Here is a 19476-nt window from a genome sequence, read left to right as displayed (position 1 = left end):
CACCTTGCATTCCGGTCAGCTTCGGTGGTTGCACGTTTGAGCATACATCCAGCAGCACGTTGACTGCATCGTCCGCAATTTCGGATGCGTCTGGTAGCACCTCAAGCAACTGTACAACAATCTGAATATTCTTCATCGTGATACATTGTGGTGCGCGAGGAAATACCATGATAGCGGCCTGTATTGCTCGCAGGACATCTTCGCGTGATCGTTCAGTGTCTTGTCCATGCATCTTGTAGATATCGTCACAGAACGGTTGCCCAAACTTAACAAGGTGCCATGGTAGTTCTCGCCTTTTCAATAGCGAGTGCAGAAAACTTAGCCCTTCGGCCTTGCAAAATGCGACAGCCTCGTCGTCTTGCGCTGAAACGAGAAACCGATCTACCCTTCTGATAGCGCTTTGAAGTCCCCACCACACACCAGCTCCGCTGTCACAACTTTGTTTACCGGCAGACATATCTGTGTGTATTCGAAAGACAACGCGAGTCTCCTGAACAACAGCTTCGTAACAGTATCCAAATGATACTGAAGTTGCGTCAGAATATTCTCGCAACACAGTGCTCAGTGATTGCAGCGAGCAAAGGTGTGGGAGAAGGTCTGAATGGATAATGTTGATCCCGATCCCGATCGAGACATTCATAGGCACCACCGGTGAGTTGCTGCAGAAGAATGCAAAGGCATGTTGCGCTTCCTTTTTCGCAAATGCCTCGTAATCTTCCCAGCGCACTTCGTCACCACCGCTAACAGCAGCTTTTGTACGTTGGTAAACGTACTCAAGAGCTACTTCTTTTGGCCCGAGAAAGAAATACCTGTCGAAAAATGTTACTGAGGCTCAGAAAAGTTGCGCAATCCCACGAAGGTGCGTACCTGGATACCTCCCCTTTGGTTAGCTCCTGTTGCTCCCATCGGCCTTTTGTCCGTAAGCTCCTATCCCTCGCCATAAGTTTACACTGGTGATGAGTCAATATGGACTCTCTCCCATCCATGTAAATTCTTCCCAGGCCTGCACTGCTTCGGGATGCATTGATCCTATCCACGTCAACAATTTTCAAGCCAATGTTTGATAAGTAGATATCTGGACTTGCCGAATGGAGTTTGTGCTGCTCAAGCTGTTGGCGTAACAATCTCAAGTACTCGTGAACCGTGTTGTGCAGTGACTCCATACTATCACGACTAGATATCAGCAACCCAGATAAACTGTGCGCGAGTTGCTCTGACTTTCTCGTCAGATATCCGACGATTGCAGGAAAAAACACGGTTCCATCGATCTCCCGAGTGTACTGGTTAGCATCACGGAGAAATCCTTTTACAAGGTCGTTTAGACGCTTCACCATGAAGACATCTTCAACGTCCGTTGTGCGGAACTCTAGTCTCTTCCATACGTCAAAGCTAAAAGAAGAGAGCTTCAGGATTGCAGCTTGAATGCGTTCTTGGCGCGTGTGAAGATTGTCAAGTTTTGCTAGGGACTTATGGCCTGCATTTCTTCGTGACTGTAAAAAGCCGTACAACAGTACGTAGGCCACCTCCAGTCCATCAGCTAACCATTTCTCGAATCCCGTTGTAGGGTTTGAGCTCGCCAGCCCGAACAACTGACGGTCTTTATCCGATAAACGAAGTAGATTCAATCTCCTACTGTCGGTTACTGGTATCAATTGCATAGGATGTTTGTCTTCAAAGCAGCAAGCACGCAATTTCGTGGGCGACTTCCAACCTCTCATGCCAGCGAACAAATTCAAAGCGTATTCAAAGCGTTGGAGAGCCTCATGGTTAATTCCGTTTTCTCCGTCAACGGGAAATATCGTTAGTAAAACTTGCGTGAGTTGTCCATCCACACCACCCTGTACGTGGTTGCATCGGGTACTCAGCTCTGCATCCAGTGCCACCAACAGTCCGTTCAATTCAAGTCCGTGATAGTCAATTCCATAGTGCAGAAGCGCTGCGTCGAGTTGCCGAGTTTCGACTCCTGCCAAGCCTGCTTGGAAAGTCTTCACCAACGATATAACCAACTCTTCCACTTGCTCATCTGAGACCACTTCTTGGTGCTCGAACTCCGTGCTACCCCAACTTTTCTCACCAAGCTTCGCAGCAGTAAGCGTCTTGAAGCGCCTAGACCGACGCAGATGCCCTGGCGTCTGACTAAGCAGCCTGCCCGGAGAGTTCGGTGCTTTGTGTACCGGGTCAAGCGTAACAGCATCATTAAGGGTATCTGCGTGATAATCATTTCTATGCGTCTCTGCGTGGCTGTCCTGTGCTGAACTGGCTGGGATAGCATCGACCACGAGCGCTTCTTCTTGCATTGCTTCGACCGCCGCTGTCGCTACGGTTGTATCTTCAACACTGGTCGATGTGGGTCTTGCTTCACTCGCAATTGCACTGCTAGCATTCTCATCATTCTGGAGTCGGGGAGGCACCCTGTGTCCTCGTTGTACAGCGGCACTAGAACTCTTCGCCGTGCTCTTCTCCTGGTATGTCTTCGCTTTCCGGTCCACGGTCAATCCAGCACTACTGGCTCGCTTCGTATCGGGGACAAGCGACACTCCTCCATCCCCTGTCCTGGTCGCTACAACCGCTTTGCGCGGAGCGAGCAGAGGTTCGTGTTCCCTCTTGCCGCTGGCCTCAGCGGCCTTCTTCACTTCTCTGGAGCGCGCAAGCACAGCTCGTTGCTCCTGCGGTCTGCCCGTCGCCTCAGGAGGAACGCGTTTGGCCGGTGCAGCAGCCGCCGCAGCGGTGGCAGAGGCTGGTCGTGTAGCCGCGCCAGTCTCCCCCGCTCGGGGCCGCGGCTTCGTCTGCTGCGGCGGCGGCGGCTGCTTCTCCTCCGGTGCCGCTGCCGCTTTACCCGCAGCAGCAGCAGCAGCAGCAGCAGTAGAGCTGTCTCCGCTCGCCGCGGCCTCTTTCGGCGGCAGCAGCGCGATGCAGAGGAAGGGCAGGTCGGCCGCGCGGACGAGCGGCTCCTGCGCGGCGGCCACCGGCGCGCCGGTCGTCGGGTGCACGAACTGGAAGTCGCGGCGAGGCGGCAGCGCGACGAACTGGCGCACGAGCGCGCGCGCCGAGGCCAGCGACGCCGACGCGACGAGCTCCAGGCTGCCCAGGTCCTCCAGCGCGCTGCCCTGGCGCTCGCTGCGGCGCACGACGCGGCGCTTGATCCACTGGAAGGCGGGCGGGCGCGGCTTGTCCGTCGCCGGTGGAGCGGGCGCGACGGGCGTCGAGTGGGCGGCGTCGCTGGCCGCGGAGGCGCGGGGCAGCACGGCGCCGCGGGCCAGGCGCTGCTGGCGCGCCTGCACCTCCGCCAGCGCCGCGGAGACCTCGTCCTGCCGGCCGCGGCGCATCGATCGTCGCTCTTGATCGGCGCTCTTGAAGCGGACTGTACCACACGTTTGGTACATTGAAGCACGCAGCAACGAACTGTAGTGCTCGCGGCCGCTGTGCGGCCGTGCTGTCGAGCTGAACGCAGGCTCGCCTCGCTGCCTGTGATCTCCACCAGCGCTGCTTTAGCTGGTATTTGCAGGCGATCATTGATGTCGGTAGGCTACCCAAGCGCGAACGACAACCCCTTGCCGAAGGTATCGGGCACGGGTTCCGTCGAAAGCGACGGGCGCTGTACTCGCCAGCAGCGCTCGAGCTACTCCGAACTTCGGACCGACGTAGCAGGGCTGGAGCACCGCGCTGCACTCGTCGGGGCAAGCTGCAGCTGCACCGTGGACAGTCGCTCTCTGTTGCAGCATCAAACGCCGCTGCCCCTCAAAGAAAACACGTCGGGGCCTTCCAGGCGCTCCTGTGCCGCTGCCGCGGCGCGCACCGATCCGCGATGCTGCACCTCAAGCGGCACATGTGACCTAAGAACTTGCACCTGCACTGACCTGTTCGCGCTGACTAACTCCCCAGCGAGGATAACACTACTGCAGCTCACTCGCGAACTTCCAGCGCGGGTAGCAGCACGGCGTTTGTTCCTTCGCCGTCGTACAGAGCAGCAGAGCATAGAGCATGGCGATCCCTCGGAAGGGCCTGGCCATCGTCGGCGTGATCGTCGGCGTCGTGGTCAGCAAGGGCTCGACCAGCTCGTCCAGCACGGGCGACGGCACCTCCGGCTCGACCTCGAGCAGCGCTGCCGCCGCGACGAGCAGCTCGGGCGGCACCACCAAGTCGTCGTCCTCCACCAAGAAGACCAGCACGGGCTCGAACAGCTCGGCGACCACCATCACGTCGGACCCGACCAGCGTCAAGTACTCGCTCGCCGCCTTCGCCATCGGCGACTGGGGCACGACCACCACGAAGAGCTCGTGCTTCAAGCGCTCGTCCACGTACAACGACGACGACGTCAACGCCGAGGACATCGTGGCCAGCGTCATGAACCAGCAAGCCGCGGCCGCTGAGGTGGCACCCAAGTGCGTCATCGGCCACGGCAACAACTTCTACTGGAACGGCATTGACAGTGCCAACGGACGAGACTCGCGCTTCACGACCACGTTCGAGGGGAAATTCGACGACGACAACATCAAGACACTGCCCTGGGTGAACGTGCTGGGCAACCACGACTACGGCGGTGCCGACTACATTTGCTCGGACGGCGACAGTGCCGGCAAGTGCTCGTCCGCGGACGATCTTTTGACGTCTCTGAAGAACAAGTTCTCGTGGCAGTCGACCTACACGAGTCCCAACGACAACCGATGGGTCCTGGAGGATCACTTTTACGTGTACTCGATCCAAGACGAAGCCTCGGGCGTGAGCATTGACATTTTCAACGTTGATTCGGGCGACGCTGACTCCCACGGAGCCACTGAAACGTGCTGTCAATGCTATGGATATGCCGGTGATGATGACAAGAAGTGTGCCAACGTTGCGCGCGGCGACGACGCGTGCTGTGGAGGAGATGGAGCTATGTTCGATAAATGTATGGCCCAGTTCACGGCGTGGAGTGATGACTCCCGCAAGCAGCTGGAAGCGAACATCGCCAATTCGACCGCGACCTGGAAGGTGGTCAACAGTCACTACAGCCCGTACGCACACTACGACCAAGCAGGAATGGAGAATTGGCTTAAGATCATCAATGGCACGGGAATTCACCTCTGGCTGAACGGCCACACCCACGGCGAAAGTCACGATTACTCTTCATCGGTCGGCGTTCACTTCGTGGACAGTGGAGCTGGCGGTGGCATCCAGAAGGAGTCTGCGGCCGGCATCCCGACGTACGCGAAGGACTTGGCGCAGAACCTGTGGGTGCACGATGGCCAGGAGTATGGCTTCTTCTCGCTGACGGCCTCGAAGGACTGGCTGAAGCTGCAGGACCACACGGCCGACGACAAGTGGTCGTACGCCGAGAGCTTCAACTCGACCACGATCGGGGGCGTGGCGACCACGCACGCTGGCACGTGCCAAACGACGGCTCCGAGGGCAAGGAGTGCTCTGCCTCGTCGTCCTCCTCGGCCTCCACTGCAATTGCAATACATGTAGTTACTGGTAGTGTGCAGTTGTATGTTACGTTGTTGTCGCCAATGAAAAGTTGCCCTTTACCATGCCCGAAACACTTTGCCAACCATATTCACTTACAATTTGTGAGTCACACAAGTTTCGTGGTCGAAAACTAGATTTGATATCAAACTTACGACTCCCTAAAGGCAGACAGCGTCTTCTACTGGCCTGGCGTCGAGTTGACCTTGTAGCCAATCTCCTTGTCCAGCTCGGCTCCCTTCGAGGCGAACGAGTCGCGAGTGAACGCGTCCTCGCCGTGAAGCTTGCGGTAGAACTCGGCATCCATCTCTTCAATCGGAACGTTGTTGTCGAACACGCAGAACCACGGCAACGGAATCGACACGAACGCAATGATGCAGAACGTGTAGAAAGCACCGCCGGAACTCTCGTGCGACACCCAGATCGAGAAACCGCAGCCGAAATACCGTGGCAGGTCGAACGGATCGGGGTCGGGTACATCTCGGTCGGCAGCACGAACGTGGCCGTGTTGGGACCAAAGTTGGCGAAGAACAGCGTCAGGCCGTACAGCACGATGAACAGCACGGTCTGGTCCTGCAAGTCATCCCAGAAGATAGCGAGGATCAAACAGAGGACGCCCAAGAAGAAGAAACCCTGGAGCGCCATCTTCTTGCGGCCGAGGCGGTTGATAAAGTAGATGGCCACCTAGTGCCCAGGAAGCGCCAGCCACGCCACAAAACATTCCTAGTCGTCACCTGCTGGAGAGGCGAGTTCTTCACGCCGATCACCGACAGGATACTGGCCGAGAACAGATTCTGCGCATGATAGATGATGTCGAAGAGGAACCACGTGGCAGCCGTACCGAGCAGGTTGACCCAGTCGTGACGAAGAATAAATGGCAGGCGAGCCTTCTTCTCAGCGCCAACGCGAGTCACAGCCGCCGAACGCTCCTGCATCGCCCTGTAAGCCTCGGTCTCCTCCGCGGTGACACGGTAGTAGCGGCGGGGGTGCAACCGATGGCGAACAGCAGTCGCCACGCCGTCTCCAGACGAGAGTCGCTGTTGTCACCAGAGTCCCCGTCGGCGAGAGCCTCCACCAAGAGGTTTCCCAGCAACGCGGCCAGCACCTGGCCCACTCCCTGCAGCGAAAAGGGTGTTCCCCTCGTCCACGTTCGAGTCATACGTCCTATTCATACGTCATAGCATATCGTACCGTAGGCGTTCTCTGGTCGAAAGCCAAAAAAGACGATAGCTTACGACCAGCAGAACGTCATATCTCACATCGTACCCGTAGGCACACGCACGTTCAACCGGTCGTAATACAAAAAAAAGGTTACGACCAGCAGAACGTGCGTGTGCGCATCCCGCCTACACTTTCGGTGCTCGCGCCTCGGTGGTCGCTCTCGGTGGTCGCGCGGCCCCTCGGTGGTCGCAAGCTTCGTTTTGTATTACGACCGGTTGAACGCGCCTCGGTGGTCGCGCCTCGGTGGTCGCTTCAAGACTCGAGGTTTTAACCGATACGATATCGGTTAAAAGTTGGATACTTCCTTGGTGTAGGTCACACCAATGGACCTACCCAGAGATCCTATTGGTAGAAAGCGGCATCTTTCTACCAATTAGAGACGGGGATATCGGGCTGCCAACCCCTTTCATAGATGATAAACAGATTTAGCAGATTGAGGAGGAAATGTACAAACAATACAGTTCTCATTTTACCCTAACTAAGCTTCTCGGAGTCTTTATTTCATTATTATATTATTCTTGTGGACTCAATACAAATAACTCAAGTTAGTACCAATACCTACGCTTCCTCATACACGTAGCGCAACGTGTAAGCTAAAGTAGTGAGGCAAAGTAGGCCCACTACAGGAGGCCCGAACCTCGACCTAGCTGCCACTAGACCTAGAACGCGAGCGGCCCTCGCGAAATTCTCCGCTGGCAGCACGCGACGAAATACAGACCCGCATCGTGCCGGTGCCGCGCTTACGTGATCCCCCCGGACCTCGCGCCGATCCGCGTCGCAGTCGCGCCTTACCCCGCATCTACCCCCTGTGAGCACCCTCAGGGCCCCGAACGCCGTCCCGCAACCACGCAAAGAGCAGCGCTGTTGGGTGGTGGACCCAAACCACCCACGGTCGCCCCACTTTCAGCTCCCTACAATCGAGGCGCCGCTAAACACTAAGGGACCGTTTTCGCAGTTGGAGAAATCTGCAGATCGCGAGAGCTGCCTTGCAGAGATGACGCAGCTCTCGCGATCGGCAGCGGTGACGTGCCCCAAGACCACGGACCTAACCTCAAAACTGGACCAAGTCTACATGAGCATTCCGCTTCGCCCACCGACCTCTCATAATTTGTACTCTCTGGAGCAACGTCAGAGAACAGTGATCGGGTTACTACGAGGCTCAGAGTTCGGCGCTAGGCTAGCGCCCAACGACCAAGCATTTGCTTCCGCAAAACGGTACTGTAGGGCGCGCCACGTACCCCCCGACAGGAAGCTGGGGGGGGGGAGCGCGCCACTCGACAAGCCAAGCAATTTGTCCGATTTGAAGGCCATCATGCGATCTGCAAAGTGGTACATTTTAGTGAGCTCGTTTATTATTATGCTCGAGGAAGTGGTTGAGCTGCTGTTGCTACGCGCCCGGCGGAGCATTAAGACTTGCGTGTTCACAGACGGATCAGAGAGCATAGGCGGTGGCAACACTAGCCTCAAACTACTGGAAAGGCTGGTGCAAGGAAACATCATGGTGAAGGTCCCCATAGATTCGTCCATGATGCACGAAAATTCATGTAAGTTTTTTTTTAGTTACAGTGTGTAAGTGTAAAGCTAAGTAAAGCTAATTTGGTTTGTGTAGTATGGTCGATGGAATATGGCTATTCCTGGGAGCAGCAACCTGACTGAGCGCGGTCTCGGGTCTCGGGTCTTCGCGAAGACCCAAACCCCGAAACCGCAAGGTCAACGTGCTGCTCTACTTCGAAAGCGTGCCGCTGGGCCGTACTACCGGCTATTTGTCTCGGAGTACATCCCTGCAGAGTGGTTTGAGGACTTGAGGAGGAAGCGTGCGAAGGACGGGGAGCAGCCTGCCAAGAAGAAGCGCAACTACACGCACTCAAGAATGTAATGTGTTTTCTGATAGTTTGTTCTGAGTAGTGTTTGTATGAGTGTGTTCTTGATAATGCACCGCGCTCCCGTTCAAAGAAGAGATGTATTATCGAAATGCGCGGCATGCGTGGAGCGGACTAGCGCACCCGCTTTCCTAGCGCTTGAGGTGGTTGATGTAGCGCAGCGAGAACAGCGCCAAAATACGGAAGACCACGATCAGGATGGCCACTCGTCGGTTCGTCCATGAAGATGATGCTGGGCTGCGCCTCCAGCTCCACGCCTCCACGCCGGTGGTCACGCGCTTCATCTGCTCCGTGGACGACCCGCAGATGATCTTGTCGGGAGCTCCAGCAGCTCGATGAACTCCTCGACGGTCTCCATCTTCTGCGCCATCGAGATGTTGGCGTCCTGGCGCAGCATGGCCGAGAAGATGAGCGCCTCGCGCACCGTGGCCGAGTCCGAGTGGATGTCCATTTGCTCGCAGTAGCCCGTGCATCGGCGGATGGCGAGGTCGTTGGCCGGGTGGCCGTGAAGCAGAATCTTCCCTTGAATTCTGCCGCCGGTCTTGCGTCCTGCGATGACGTCCATGAGCGTGGTCTTGCCAGCGCCAGAGGATCCCATGAGCGCGGTCATCGTTCCGGGCAGGGCGAATCCGGACATGCCCTCGAGCAGGTCGATCTGTTCGTCGTTGGTGAGTCCGGGCAGCGGAACCGAGTACCATAAGTTGTTGAAGGCTAGTGTCACAGGGACGGAAATGCCACGACCGGTAGGCTCAACAGGAACTCTAATGGTCGGGACGCCGCCCATGATGTCGTCGGCGTCCTGGATCTCGATAAGCTTCTCATGGTCGTGAACTCCCTTCGGAGTGGCCGCATTTTCGAGTAGCGGTCGAGTAAGCTGTTTGGTCTGCTCCAGCTTCTTCATATTCCACTATGGCGACATTTTCGGGACTTTCGTAGCGCTTGTATTGGAGCACGAGATGCGATGCGAAGACAAGGACGAAATACCCGGCCACCAAGTAGATCCAGCCGTGCCAGATCCACATTGACTTCGTCGGCAAGTTGAAGACGCCGAGGCTGTATTCACCGATGGTTTCGTCGTACTTGGCGCAATAGTCGAAGCCATCGAAAACGCGCACGTCAAATTTCGGAGTTAAATTCTCGTTGACACTCAACGCCCGAATGCACCACGCGAGCGGATCAATCCAGAAAACCCAGATCAAATAGTCCGGGATGTTGTCCTTCGTTATCAAGAATCCTCCGAACAGCATGAAGAACAGCACCGACACCGTCATGACGGGCTGCGCGACCGTCAAGCTGGGCGAGACCGATGACAGGAAGAAGAAGTAGCTGGTGAACCACATCTGGCACAGGAAGAGAGTGACGAGGAACACGATGAAGCGGTCCGCGAGGGCGACATGACCTCCCAGCCAGTAGGTAATCGCACCAAACACAACAGTCTCCACAACAGCCAATGCGATCTGTGAAAGCGACATCGCCAGCACGTACGCGCTCGATCGAAAGAAGTTCGCTCCACGCTGCTTATAGAAGACCGAACGGGCCTCAATGAACGTCGGCACTTGCGAGGCTTGACTCAACGACAAGAACATGGCGCACGAAAAGAGCAGACCCAGGACGAGCTGGCTGTTGGAATCATCCATCTGCCAGAACGTCGAGCCGTACAAGAGTCCCATGACGATGTTCATCACCGCGCGGCCCATGAGGTAAGTCGTATCGCGCGACGTAAGCATCATCTGCCGACGCAGCAGGATAGCCAAGTCCTCGAAGAAAGACAAGCGGAACGGTTTGACATCAGGAACGAGAAGAGGCTCCTTGACCGGTGAATCGAGACGCTGCAGCGTCTTCTGGAAAATAGTCGACGCACGGAAGCGATCGGCGAATTCAGCGGACTGATGCGGCACATTCTCTCCAACGACGTACACGCCCTGCTTGTTGGTGCCCAGGTCCAGCAGGAAGTCGGTCACATCCTTACGGGGCGGGCAGTGGAAACCCATTTGCTCAAAGTAGGGCACTGCGTCCTCGCGCTTGCCGTGGAACATGATGCTTCCGTCGTTCATCAACAGCACGTCGTCGAACAGCTCGAGCACCTCCGGGGACGGCTGCAGAAGCGAGATCACAACGGTCGCGTTGAAGTTGCGAGCAGCGCTCTTGAGCGACTTGCACATGTCGTAGGTGGCCGCACTACCAAGACCCGTGCTGGTCTCGTCGAGCAGCTGCAAGCGCTTCCTACCGACCAGCATTTCGCCCGTGGTGACACGCTTGCGCTCACCTCCAGAGACACCGCGAAGCATGGCGTTGCTCACCACCGTGTCCTTGCAGTTGTCCAGTCCGAGCTTCTTGACCATCAAGTCCGGCGCGAACTTGTGGTGCGCCGTCACCACCTTCAGCGCAAGGTCATGTTGCTCCGGCGAGCAGTTCTTCAGCGCTTCAACGGCCCACGGCTCGAGGTCCTTCCCCGAGCAGCAGCGGTGCGCGAACTCGGAAGTCTCCAGCGCGGGTAGTGCTCGTGGATCTGGTTCACGTACGCCGCGTCGGGCGGCAGCATGTCCAGCATGTCCAGCACTGCGGTACGGTCGTTGCAATCACATGTGACGAGCGCACGGGCACGATCTTGTCGGAAACCCGCCAGAAAATGGCTGCACTTTGGCTGGCCGGCCGACTGGCTACGACAGCCACCAGCACGGGTGGCCATGCCGCTAGCATCCCGCGGCGAGGGAAGGGAGGCAGCGGTCCGCTCGCTCGCGCTGCTTGCTGCTGCAAGGCCTCGCTGCGGGCCTCGCCGCTGCCGAGGCTTCCTCGCCTCTTCAACAGGATTTTTCGGGACTCGCTAGACACGCGCCACGTTGACGCGGACGTTTACGCGTGGCTGCAAGCGCAAGTCCACGTTGCTCCGGTGGGGCGACAGGAAGGAGGAAGGCGAACGCGTCGAGAAAGAGTCGTTCATGAGATATTGCATTTAGTGGTGGCATTTTCCGAGCCAATAAATAGGCACAGTTCTAGTTCGCAGGCAAAAAAATGATGGCAGCGCGGGCAGATCGTCGTCGGCAGCGCAGTCCCTGGCGGATCGGCGGCGCTGGGGCCTCCGCGTACAGTAGTGCTCGGTCTGGAGCAGCCAGGCCTCACGATGAGGCGGCGCGCCCCTTCTTGGCCTTGTCCTTCTTGGCCGGGTAGTAGGCGCGGCGGCGGTAGGCCTCGAGCGACGAGCTGGCGGGCGCCTGGGCGCGGTCCTCGCTGATGCGCGGCAGGGGCTTGACCGTCTTCTTCCTGCGCTTGTGGGCGTCGCGCGTGAAGGGCACGCGCTTGCCGCTGACGGTCACGCCCCCGTGTCTCTCCCTGGTGAGAAAGTCGGTGGGGATGGGGACGGGCGGCACGAAGACCGCCTTCTTGCCGGCCTGCTGCTGCTGCTGCTCGTGGTGCTCGTGCTTGAAGAGTCGCCGCAGCGAGAAGCGGTGCTTCTTGCTGCTGGCCTCCACCACCAGCGGGCTCTTGGCGGCGAGGCTCTGCGACGGCGAGGGGCTGGCGCTCTCGCCGTGGCGCAGCTTGAGCGTCCAGGCGCGCGCCTCCTGCACGCGCGCGTCGTCCACGCGGATCTGCGGCATCACGTCGGCGAGCGCGGCGGGCATGGGCTCGTGCTGCTGCTTCCAAGGGCTCTTCACGAGCAGCGCCGTCATGCGCGGCGAGAGGCTGATAGGTGGGTGACTGTGGGTGGGTGCGCGGGTCGCCTCCAGTTGTGAAATGAGCCTCGGCCTTTGCTGCAAACCTGGGGTTCGTAGTAATGACAATACATATCAACAATATTAATATAATATAAATATAAATATAATATATGACAAACTGATATATGGCTAATAATAATATAATATCGGTGGATTTGCACTGATAATACCTTGATATTAATAAATCGACGAGTGTAATATCCTGGACAGGTTCAGTTGGCACTCAAGGAGAATAGCATCAACGATGACGCAACTACGTAATAGGTCAGCGTTACAAAAATCCATGGCTATGATGATCTTGATGTTCGTTGAAGCCAGTCTTCAGCCAAAGCGTGCACGCGGCCTTCTCCGTTCCAACATCCAGCAGCTGCTTGGAGCATACAGCAAGGTATTTCGTAGCGTATTTGCGCATCATGTCACGAGCACTCGGACCACAGCACCAACACCGAGTATTGGGGATCTACCGTAGTTGAAACAGTCTCCACAAGTCTCATCCAGACCACGAACGGCTCAATGATGTACATGAGCAAGAACAGGTCCGAGGCAAAGCACGAGTTAAACTGCGCGCTTGCCTCCTCGTAGGATAGTGCCGGGCACTCGGACACCTTCTAGCTGCCGACCTCAGTCTGGCGGAACCCCGCCAGCTGGCTAGGCGACAAGAATCCAAGTCAGTGTACTTGGTGTCGCTCGACACCACGTCTACATTCGTACTTAATGGAGCGGAAATTAATAATGTATATCAATATAATATTTTTAATATGGAGTTTATCGTCCTGATATATATTATATTATAACTTGTAGGGAATATCACTATACTATAATACCTTGAGATCTGCGTTACTACGGCCTTTGCTTCCAAGCGACATTTCGAAGCCGCTGAAGCAAAGCCAGCTGTTCTGGATGCCTCATTTGAAACTTTCACTTTGAGGTACCCGACTGAAACGTTCACTTCGAGGCATCCGACTCGTGTTTGCGATCTCGATCATGTATTGCGTGCACAATGCACTCGCCTCGAGAACCAAGACGCCCACGTAGGAGAGTCTATCATTGACAGTCCACCGCGCTTGCTTCGCTCTACAACCCGCAACGCAGGACTTGATACTGCTTTTACCGTCCTTGCGAGGATTCGGTCGAGCGTAGCGTCATCACGAAGGGTAAATCCGTCGCAGCGGCGTCCTGACTTGCAGCGATAAGGACGAGGCTGGCGTGTGGGTAAAACTGCTTTGGACTGTTTGCCAGTGCTGTATTGTAGTATCAGCAGGTTCGCCGCGTCATCGTCGCACAGGCAAACCTACACCCTGCAGTGCGCGGAGTGCAAGTGCAAGCAGAAACAGAAGCTACAAGCCTGCGCCTTTCGTTCAAGACCAGGCAGACTCAGACACCACCAAGATAAGACGCCACTGGACAAAAGCCACAAATCCGCCGGTATTATCCGAGGTGGCCAGCCCGTTTTCGCAGCACGCCAAGTCATCCGGTCCGCGCCCGCATGGACATCACTTTCGTGGGCGCCGGCGGTGGCACCGCCACCTGCTGCTGGCTGCGGGCAACGCGTTGCTGGCGCTGGTCCGCGCCGCCGCCCCAGTCATCGCCCGCACAGTCCCCGCATTATTTGGCGTGTGCTGTCGTTGTTGAGCCACAGTTCGCCTTGCCACGCGCCTCTTCCGACGCCTGCCGCTGACAGCGTTTTTGTATGCCAAATCACGCCTGCAAGCCCGTCGCGCGCCGGCAATCTTGAAAGGGTATCCCGCGGAGCGTGTCAACGAGCGAATCTGGGCAACGACAACGTGGCAGCGGGGCCAGCTGGCCGGCGTCGAGTCCACCTGGCGGGGCCGAAGACGCTGCTCGTAGAGCTGCATGACATAATTCGCCGCCCCGCGCATCGCCACCGATGCTCCGAGGCGAACGCGCGGCCAGCCATTTTCGGTGCCACTTCTGGTGGCCTTTAGAAACCGGAGGCAGCCATTTCTAACGGAGACCGTCGCTGGCATTGCATCGCACTGGGAGTCCCAGCATCGTTGGGCCAGCAAGCATCATGCACCGTGACTTGGACCAGCGCCGATGCCAACGCCGCACGCTTGAAGCCCGGGCCGCAGCACGTGTTTGAAACCAGTTGCTGTGGACAGACCCCTTGGTCCGACTGCTGCTTGAAGTGGGCGAGCGCCATTTCCCTCGCCCCGACTCAGCTCTAGGGGAGCAGCAATGGTGGCCTTCAACTTCAGTTTTGGCACCATCGATCCTATTTGAGGGGTCCCAGGGGAGGGAAGGTCCTGTGACGAGCCTTGTTGTCTCCGAAATGGCAGGCGTCTTCCGGTAGTGCGCATACATACACATTAGATCGGATGGGGGCAGAGGACCAAAAGGCCTTTCGAGATCGGAGCTCGTTGCGGGCGCAGGAAGAATTCTCATTCACCGCGTTACAACTCGCCGGCAAAAGCTGGGCGCTTCCAGCTGCTGTGGGCACCGCTGGGTTGCTTGGCGCGGCGTTGCCAGCGCGCTCCATACGCTGCGTTTCGGGGAGAGCGATGAGGTGGCGGGCGTCTCGCGATTCCAGGCTGGGCCGTCCACCGGCTGTTGAGCGCGTGCAGCTTGTGGATCCGCCAGCGTCGCGGAGGCAATCAACTCGCCGCAGCAGCTTTAGAAACGACGGCGCTGCCTTCCTCCTGCAGACGGCGCGCCGTGAGCAGATCCACCTGCAAAATTTGGTAGCCGAGGCCATGGCTTTGCTTTGGCTGCGACTCGCGCTTGAGCGAGATTCGGACAGCGGTGCTGTCTCCTCGGAGTTGAAACTTTCGACTTGAAAGTGTCGCTGCGGCCCTGTCTGCTAGAGTGGCTGGTCATCAGCGGCGTTGCAGGCTGCAAGGCGCTAGAGCGCGGCGGCCAGGCTGACCAGGCTCGCAGTGCAAGTTGCAAAGCTGGTGCTGATTGCCTCTGTACACTTGACACGCAGGGTGGAAATGATCGCGCCCATCTAGTGTGCGCCACACGATCTCGACAGCAGCACTTCTTTTTCCCGCGCTTCCTGCTCGCCATACAAACGCCCCGTCATTTATGCCGCGGAAGGTGACGTCGCCGCCGTCTCCGCCCGAGCTGCGCGAGCCGTACGACGAGTGTCTGTACGCCGAGCTGCGCCACGAGCTGTCCGTGCGCGGCATCAGCTGCTCCCGCACCGGGCCCCAACGCGTGTCGGGCCGCGCGGGCTTCATCCGGCTGCTGCGCGACTGGGACAAGGCCCACGCCGCCCCCCAGACTCAGACTCAGGCCCGGCCGCGGGCCCAGCGGCCGCCCGCCAAGAAGCAGAAGCCCGTCGCGAAGAAGGCCAAGGCCAAGTCCAAGACCAGGAAGAAGCCGCAGGTCATGAGCAGCAGCAGCGCCAGCTCCACGCGCGTCATCCGCGCGCGCCGCGGCTGCCGCTTCCGCCTCATCAACGTGCTGCTGAGCCCGGACTTCAACGGCCGCTGGCGCGAGATGGTGGCGGCCGGCGGGCGCCTGGAGGTCAACCAGTTCTGGCTGGACGTGCACGCCGCCTTCCTGGCGCAGAACTCGATGCTGGACGCGCTGCACTTCCAGGACGCGCTGTTCGTCAACGTCACGCCCAACGTGGTGCTGCCGCACGCGGCCGCGCGCCTGCTGCAGATGTGGGCCGAGATCGTCGCCATGTACCGCAACGCCGTGGCGCAGGCCAAGGAGGCGGCGGCGCACAACGACAACGTGCACTCGTTCTTCGACTTCTGCGCCGGCCGCCTGGACCTGCTCTACCTGCACATGGCCATGCTGCTCGAGCCGCCGCTCTCCGAGTTCATCATGTCGGACAAGATCCCGACCACGGACCCCTTCAGCGGCGGGAGGACCAAGGGCAAGGCGGCGGCGGCTTCTTCTTCTGCTGCGACGGTCTCAGCAGCGACGCCCAAGGCGCCGAACGAGGCAGCGCAACACGAGGCAGACAGCAAATTGCTTGAGGACAAGGCGGAGAGCAAGGCGGAGTGTAAGCCTGAAAGCAAGCCCGAAGCAGCTACCAAGGCTTCTGCCAAGGCGTCAGCCAAACCTGCAGCGAAACCGGCACCGGGGAAAGCCAAGGCGGTGGTTGCTCAGGAGAAACCCAAGGCGACACTTGCTCCAGAGAAGCCAAAGGCGACACCTGCCCCCGTTGTTGCTGGTGCTGTTGGTGTTGTTGCTACTGCCTCTGCTGCTCCTGCGGTTGCAGCTGCTCCTGTTACCCCCACCAAACTTCCCCGAGGACTCACGCAGAACCCGGAGATGGTGGAAGAAGTACCGATACGGGCTGACACCAAGGCCCCTGTGAGTGTGGCGCTGACGAAGACGGCTACAGCTAAAGCGACGAAACCTGCCGCAAAAGCAAAGCAGGCGAAGCCAGCAGCTCTTCCTCATAAGCCGGCTGCCCAAAAGAAAGCTCAGAACGCAGCCGGCAAAGCCAAGGCATCAAATGGTGCGAGTTTGGCGAAGGAGACGAAACAAACGGTCTCGCCATCCAAGCAAAAGTCGCCTGCAAAGCCGAAGCCTGTCAACAAGCCTGCCAACCGGAAATCTTCTATCGGTAGTAAACCGGCGACTTCGCCGGCACCCTTGACAGGAAAACGCCAACGTGAAGAAGAGGACAGCACGGCGATTGTGGAGGTGCCGAGTGTGAGTGACATTGTTCCCCATTCGAGCAAGCGGATGCACACGACAACAACGATTTCGACGGCTCTGGCGACGCGGCCGTCGGACATGATGCTGCCTCCTGACGAATGGGATATCTTGGAGAGCCGGCTGCGGAAGGTGAACGAGAACATCGATCGGTGCCACCGTGGACTGGCAGGTGGTGAAACGAGTGTCAGCGATAGTTATAAGCAGTCTTTGGAGGCTGATCTGCGGTTCTACTCCGCTATCAAGCAGCGGCTACAGGAGCAACTACTGGTAGTGATGCAGAGTGGCTATTAGCACGGGATAACTTATCTGGGTGCGCGTCGTGTAAGTTGCAATGTATTTTGTTTTCTTTTGCTGGATCATCAGCGTCAGGCTTGCATGGGACGTTTGATTAGTTCAACTTACAATTTGCGTTCAACGTCGTAGCCATGTGCAGGTCGTCAGATGCACCGAAAAGGGAAGTGCCGTTGGTGCGCATGACTTCAGGCGAGGATGCTGTCATCCATCTTGCAACTCACGCAGATTTATTAGCGTTGCTGGGGTTAGTCTGCTGCAAGTCGGGACAGGCTGTCCGACAACCAAGCAGTGTCGCTAACGCCGAATTCACACGGCTGATGTGGAGTTACGGCTTGGTGAGCTCTTAGACCTGGAACTCTTGTCCGTTCTTTTAGTTCTACCCACCAACGGCTCCCATGCGGACACGTTCCGTCCTGCGTGAACGCAAGAAGCACCAAGAGAAGCTGAGCTCATGCTTTCTTCGTCGTTGGACTGGCTTAGTATTGGGAGAGCCCTATTTCAAGTGCCCAGACATGAAGGCGTTTTCGGTGCTGCGATAAGATGTCGCCGCACGAATTTACTTGCTATCTATCGACTACTCCTGCCTCCAGCCTTGGCTGACCAGAATGGAAGCGCGTGCCAGCTTCATGTTGTAGTTGCGAGAGCGGACTGGGGTTGACGAGGGTGAAGACGTGCTCAACGTCCGGGCGCTTTCCAGTGACTCATTCTTGGATTCATCGACTTCAGCTCAACAGCCTCAACAGCCTCAACGCACCTTTCGGCCTGACGAGCAGAAGCACCACCAGCAGCCACAGCAACAACAGCCAATTTCGCAGCAAAAACTTTCGCGTTCAGATCGTTTTCAGCGCGGGCCCAGGAACCCGTTGCGAGTTCGCGTCTCCGAGCACCACAGCAGCCCACCAACTAACTAACCCACTTCAACAACAACCATGGCTAGCTCAGCAATGACAAACGGTCTCGAGGAGGCGATCGAGTTCCTACCCGGTCGCTTGTTCTACGTGCCGCTGAAGAAGGCGCCTCCGCGTCTTCCGGGCACGCACTTCTTCTCCATCGACGACGAGCTCATGTACTGGAACTTCTACCTGGACTTCGGTCCGCTCAACTTGGGCCACACCTTCGTCTTTTCCGAGACGCTCAACAAGAAGCTGGCCGCCGCGGCCAAGGCGGGCGAGGTGGTGTACTTCTACTCGTCCACTCAGGGTCAGCGTCGCGCGAACGCCGTGTGCATCTTGGGCTGCTGGGCCGTGCTGTTCCAGAATATGAGCGCTGAGAAGGCCTACGAGCCCTTCCAGCGCATGCGCTTCCCCCCGTTCCACGACGCCACGCCGTCGGTGTGCACGTTCAACCTGACCATCCTGGACTGCCTCAAGGGACTCGAGCGAGCGATGAACAGCGGCTACATCTCCATCAAGACGTTCGACCTGCACGAGTTCCAGCACTTCGAGCGCGTCGAGAACGGCGACCTCACCTGGGTCTCACCCAAGTTCATCGCCTTCGCCGGCCCGCACAACGTGTACCAGCGCACGCCGCAGGGCCATGTCATGCTGACCCCGGAGCACTACATCCCGTACTTCAAGAAGCGGAACGTGACTCTCGTGGTGCGCCTCAACGACAAGCAGTACGACGAGAAGAAGTTCCTGTCGGCGGGCATCGACCACCTCGACTTGATCTACCCGGACGGCACGAACGCGCCCATGCCGATCTTGATGAAGTTTATTGAGGCGTGTGAGAAGACCCCCGGCGCAGTGGCGGTGCACTGCAAGGCCGGCCTCGGTCGCACGGGCACCTGCATTGGCGCCTACATGATGAAGCACCACTTGTTCTCGGCCCACGAGCTCATCGGGTGGCTGCGTCTGTGCCGGCCCGGCAGCGTCATCGGCCCGCAGCAGCAGTTCATGGAGGCCATCGAGAGCAGGATGCACCAGCTCAACCCGTCGAAGACCTCGAGCGTCAAGGCGGAGCTGGTTCCCATCGGCTCGTCCAGCGGGTCGTCGAGTCCGTACGGTGTCGGGCAGGACGCCAAGCGTGGAGGCAGCAACATCCGCACGGTCATGTCTCCGACCCGGAGCGCGGCGGCGGGCATCGTGACCACGCGGGTCGTCTCGAACGCGGCAATCGGCCTCGACAAGACGCAGGGCGACAAGCTCAACGACCAGAAGTACATGCGCTACCGGAGCACCAAGTCCAGTCTTCCGAGCGGCGGCAACATGTTCTGGTAACCATCTCTCCAGCTTCAGCACCCAAGACCAAGAGCGATAAGTAAGCAGCAGTAGACC

At 58.0% G+C, this 19476-nt stretch overlaps 6 protein-coding genes across 7 annotated transcripts; 2 read left to right on the top strand and 4 right to left on the bottom strand.

The window, feature by feature from the left end:
* Positions 1–773: 773 nt before the first annotated feature.
* On the bottom strand, positions 774–3326 carry IUM83_05969 (uncharacterized protein; the record flags this gene model as incomplete). Its single annotated transcript, XM_067930136.1, has 3 exons — positions 774–809; positions 868–927; positions 2412–3326. 3 exons carry the CDS (start codon positions 3324–3326, stop codon positions 774–776), a joined length of 1011 nt encoding a protein of 336 aa, XP_067782802.1.
* A 655-nt stretch (positions 3327–3981) lies between these two features.
* IUM83_05968 (Tartrate-resistant acid phosphatase type 5) lies at positions 3982–5448 on the top strand (the record flags this gene model as incomplete). Its single annotated transcript, XM_067930135.1, has 1 exon — positions 3982–5448. One exon carries the CDS (start codon positions 3982–3984, stop codon positions 5446–5448), a length of 1467 nt encoding a protein of 488 aa, XP_067782801.1.
* A 178-nt stretch (positions 5449–5626) lies between these two features.
* On the bottom strand, positions 5627–6380 carry IUM83_05967 (Inorganic phosphate transporter; the record flags this gene model as incomplete). The annotated part of the gene is made up of 3 exons (XM_067930134.1): positions 5627–5849; positions 5924–6129; positions 6180–6380. The coding sequence occupies 3 exons, from the start codon at positions 6378–6380 to the stop codon at positions 5627–5629; spliced, it is 630 nt and encodes a 209-aa protein (XP_067782604.1).
* Positions 6381–8826: 2446 nt separating this feature from the next.
* Positions 8827–11035, bottom strand: IUM83_05966 (ABC transporter G family member 31; the record flags this gene model as incomplete). Of its 2 annotated transcripts, XM_067930133.1 has the most annotated exons (2): positions 8827–9453; positions 9539–11035. In XM_067930133.1, 2 exons carry the CDS (start codon positions 11033–11035, stop codon positions 8827–8829), a joined length of 2124 nt encoding a protein of 707 aa, XP_067782621.1. The 2 variants fall into 2 exon arrangements, with proteins under 2 accessions (XP_067782621.1, XP_067782620.1); XM_067930132.1 differs by having other exon boundaries at positions 9365–11035.
* Positions 11036–11662: 627 nt separating this feature from the next.
* Positions 11663–12214, bottom strand: IUM83_05965 (uncharacterized protein; the record flags this gene model as incomplete). Its single annotated transcript, XM_067930131.1, has 1 exon — positions 11663–12214. One exon carries the CDS (start codon positions 12212–12214, stop codon positions 11663–11665), a length of 552 nt encoding a protein of 183 aa, XP_067782797.1.
* Positions 12215–15307: 3093 nt separating this feature from the next.
* IUM83_05964 (Cell cycle protein cdc14) lies at positions 15308–19419 on the top strand (the record flags this gene model as incomplete). Its single annotated transcript, XM_067930130.1, has 4 exons — positions 15308–17075; positions 17153–17227; positions 17330–17444; positions 18138–19419. The coding sequence occupies 4 exons, from the start codon at positions 15308–15310 to the stop codon at positions 19417–19419; spliced, it is 3240 nt and encodes a 1079-aa protein (XP_067782566.1).
* Between the last annotated feature and the right edge of the window lie 57 nt (positions 19420–19476).

This window comes from Phytophthora cinnamomi (assembly GCF_018691715.1).
Source record: "Phytophthora cinnamomi strain GKB4 chromosome Unknown Contig104, whole genome shotgun sequence".
NCBI lineage: Eukaryota > Oomycota > Peronosporomycetes > Peronosporales > Peronosporaceae > Phytophthora > Phytophthora cinnamomi.
This window is presented reverse-complemented; position numbering and strand designations above follow the sequence as displayed.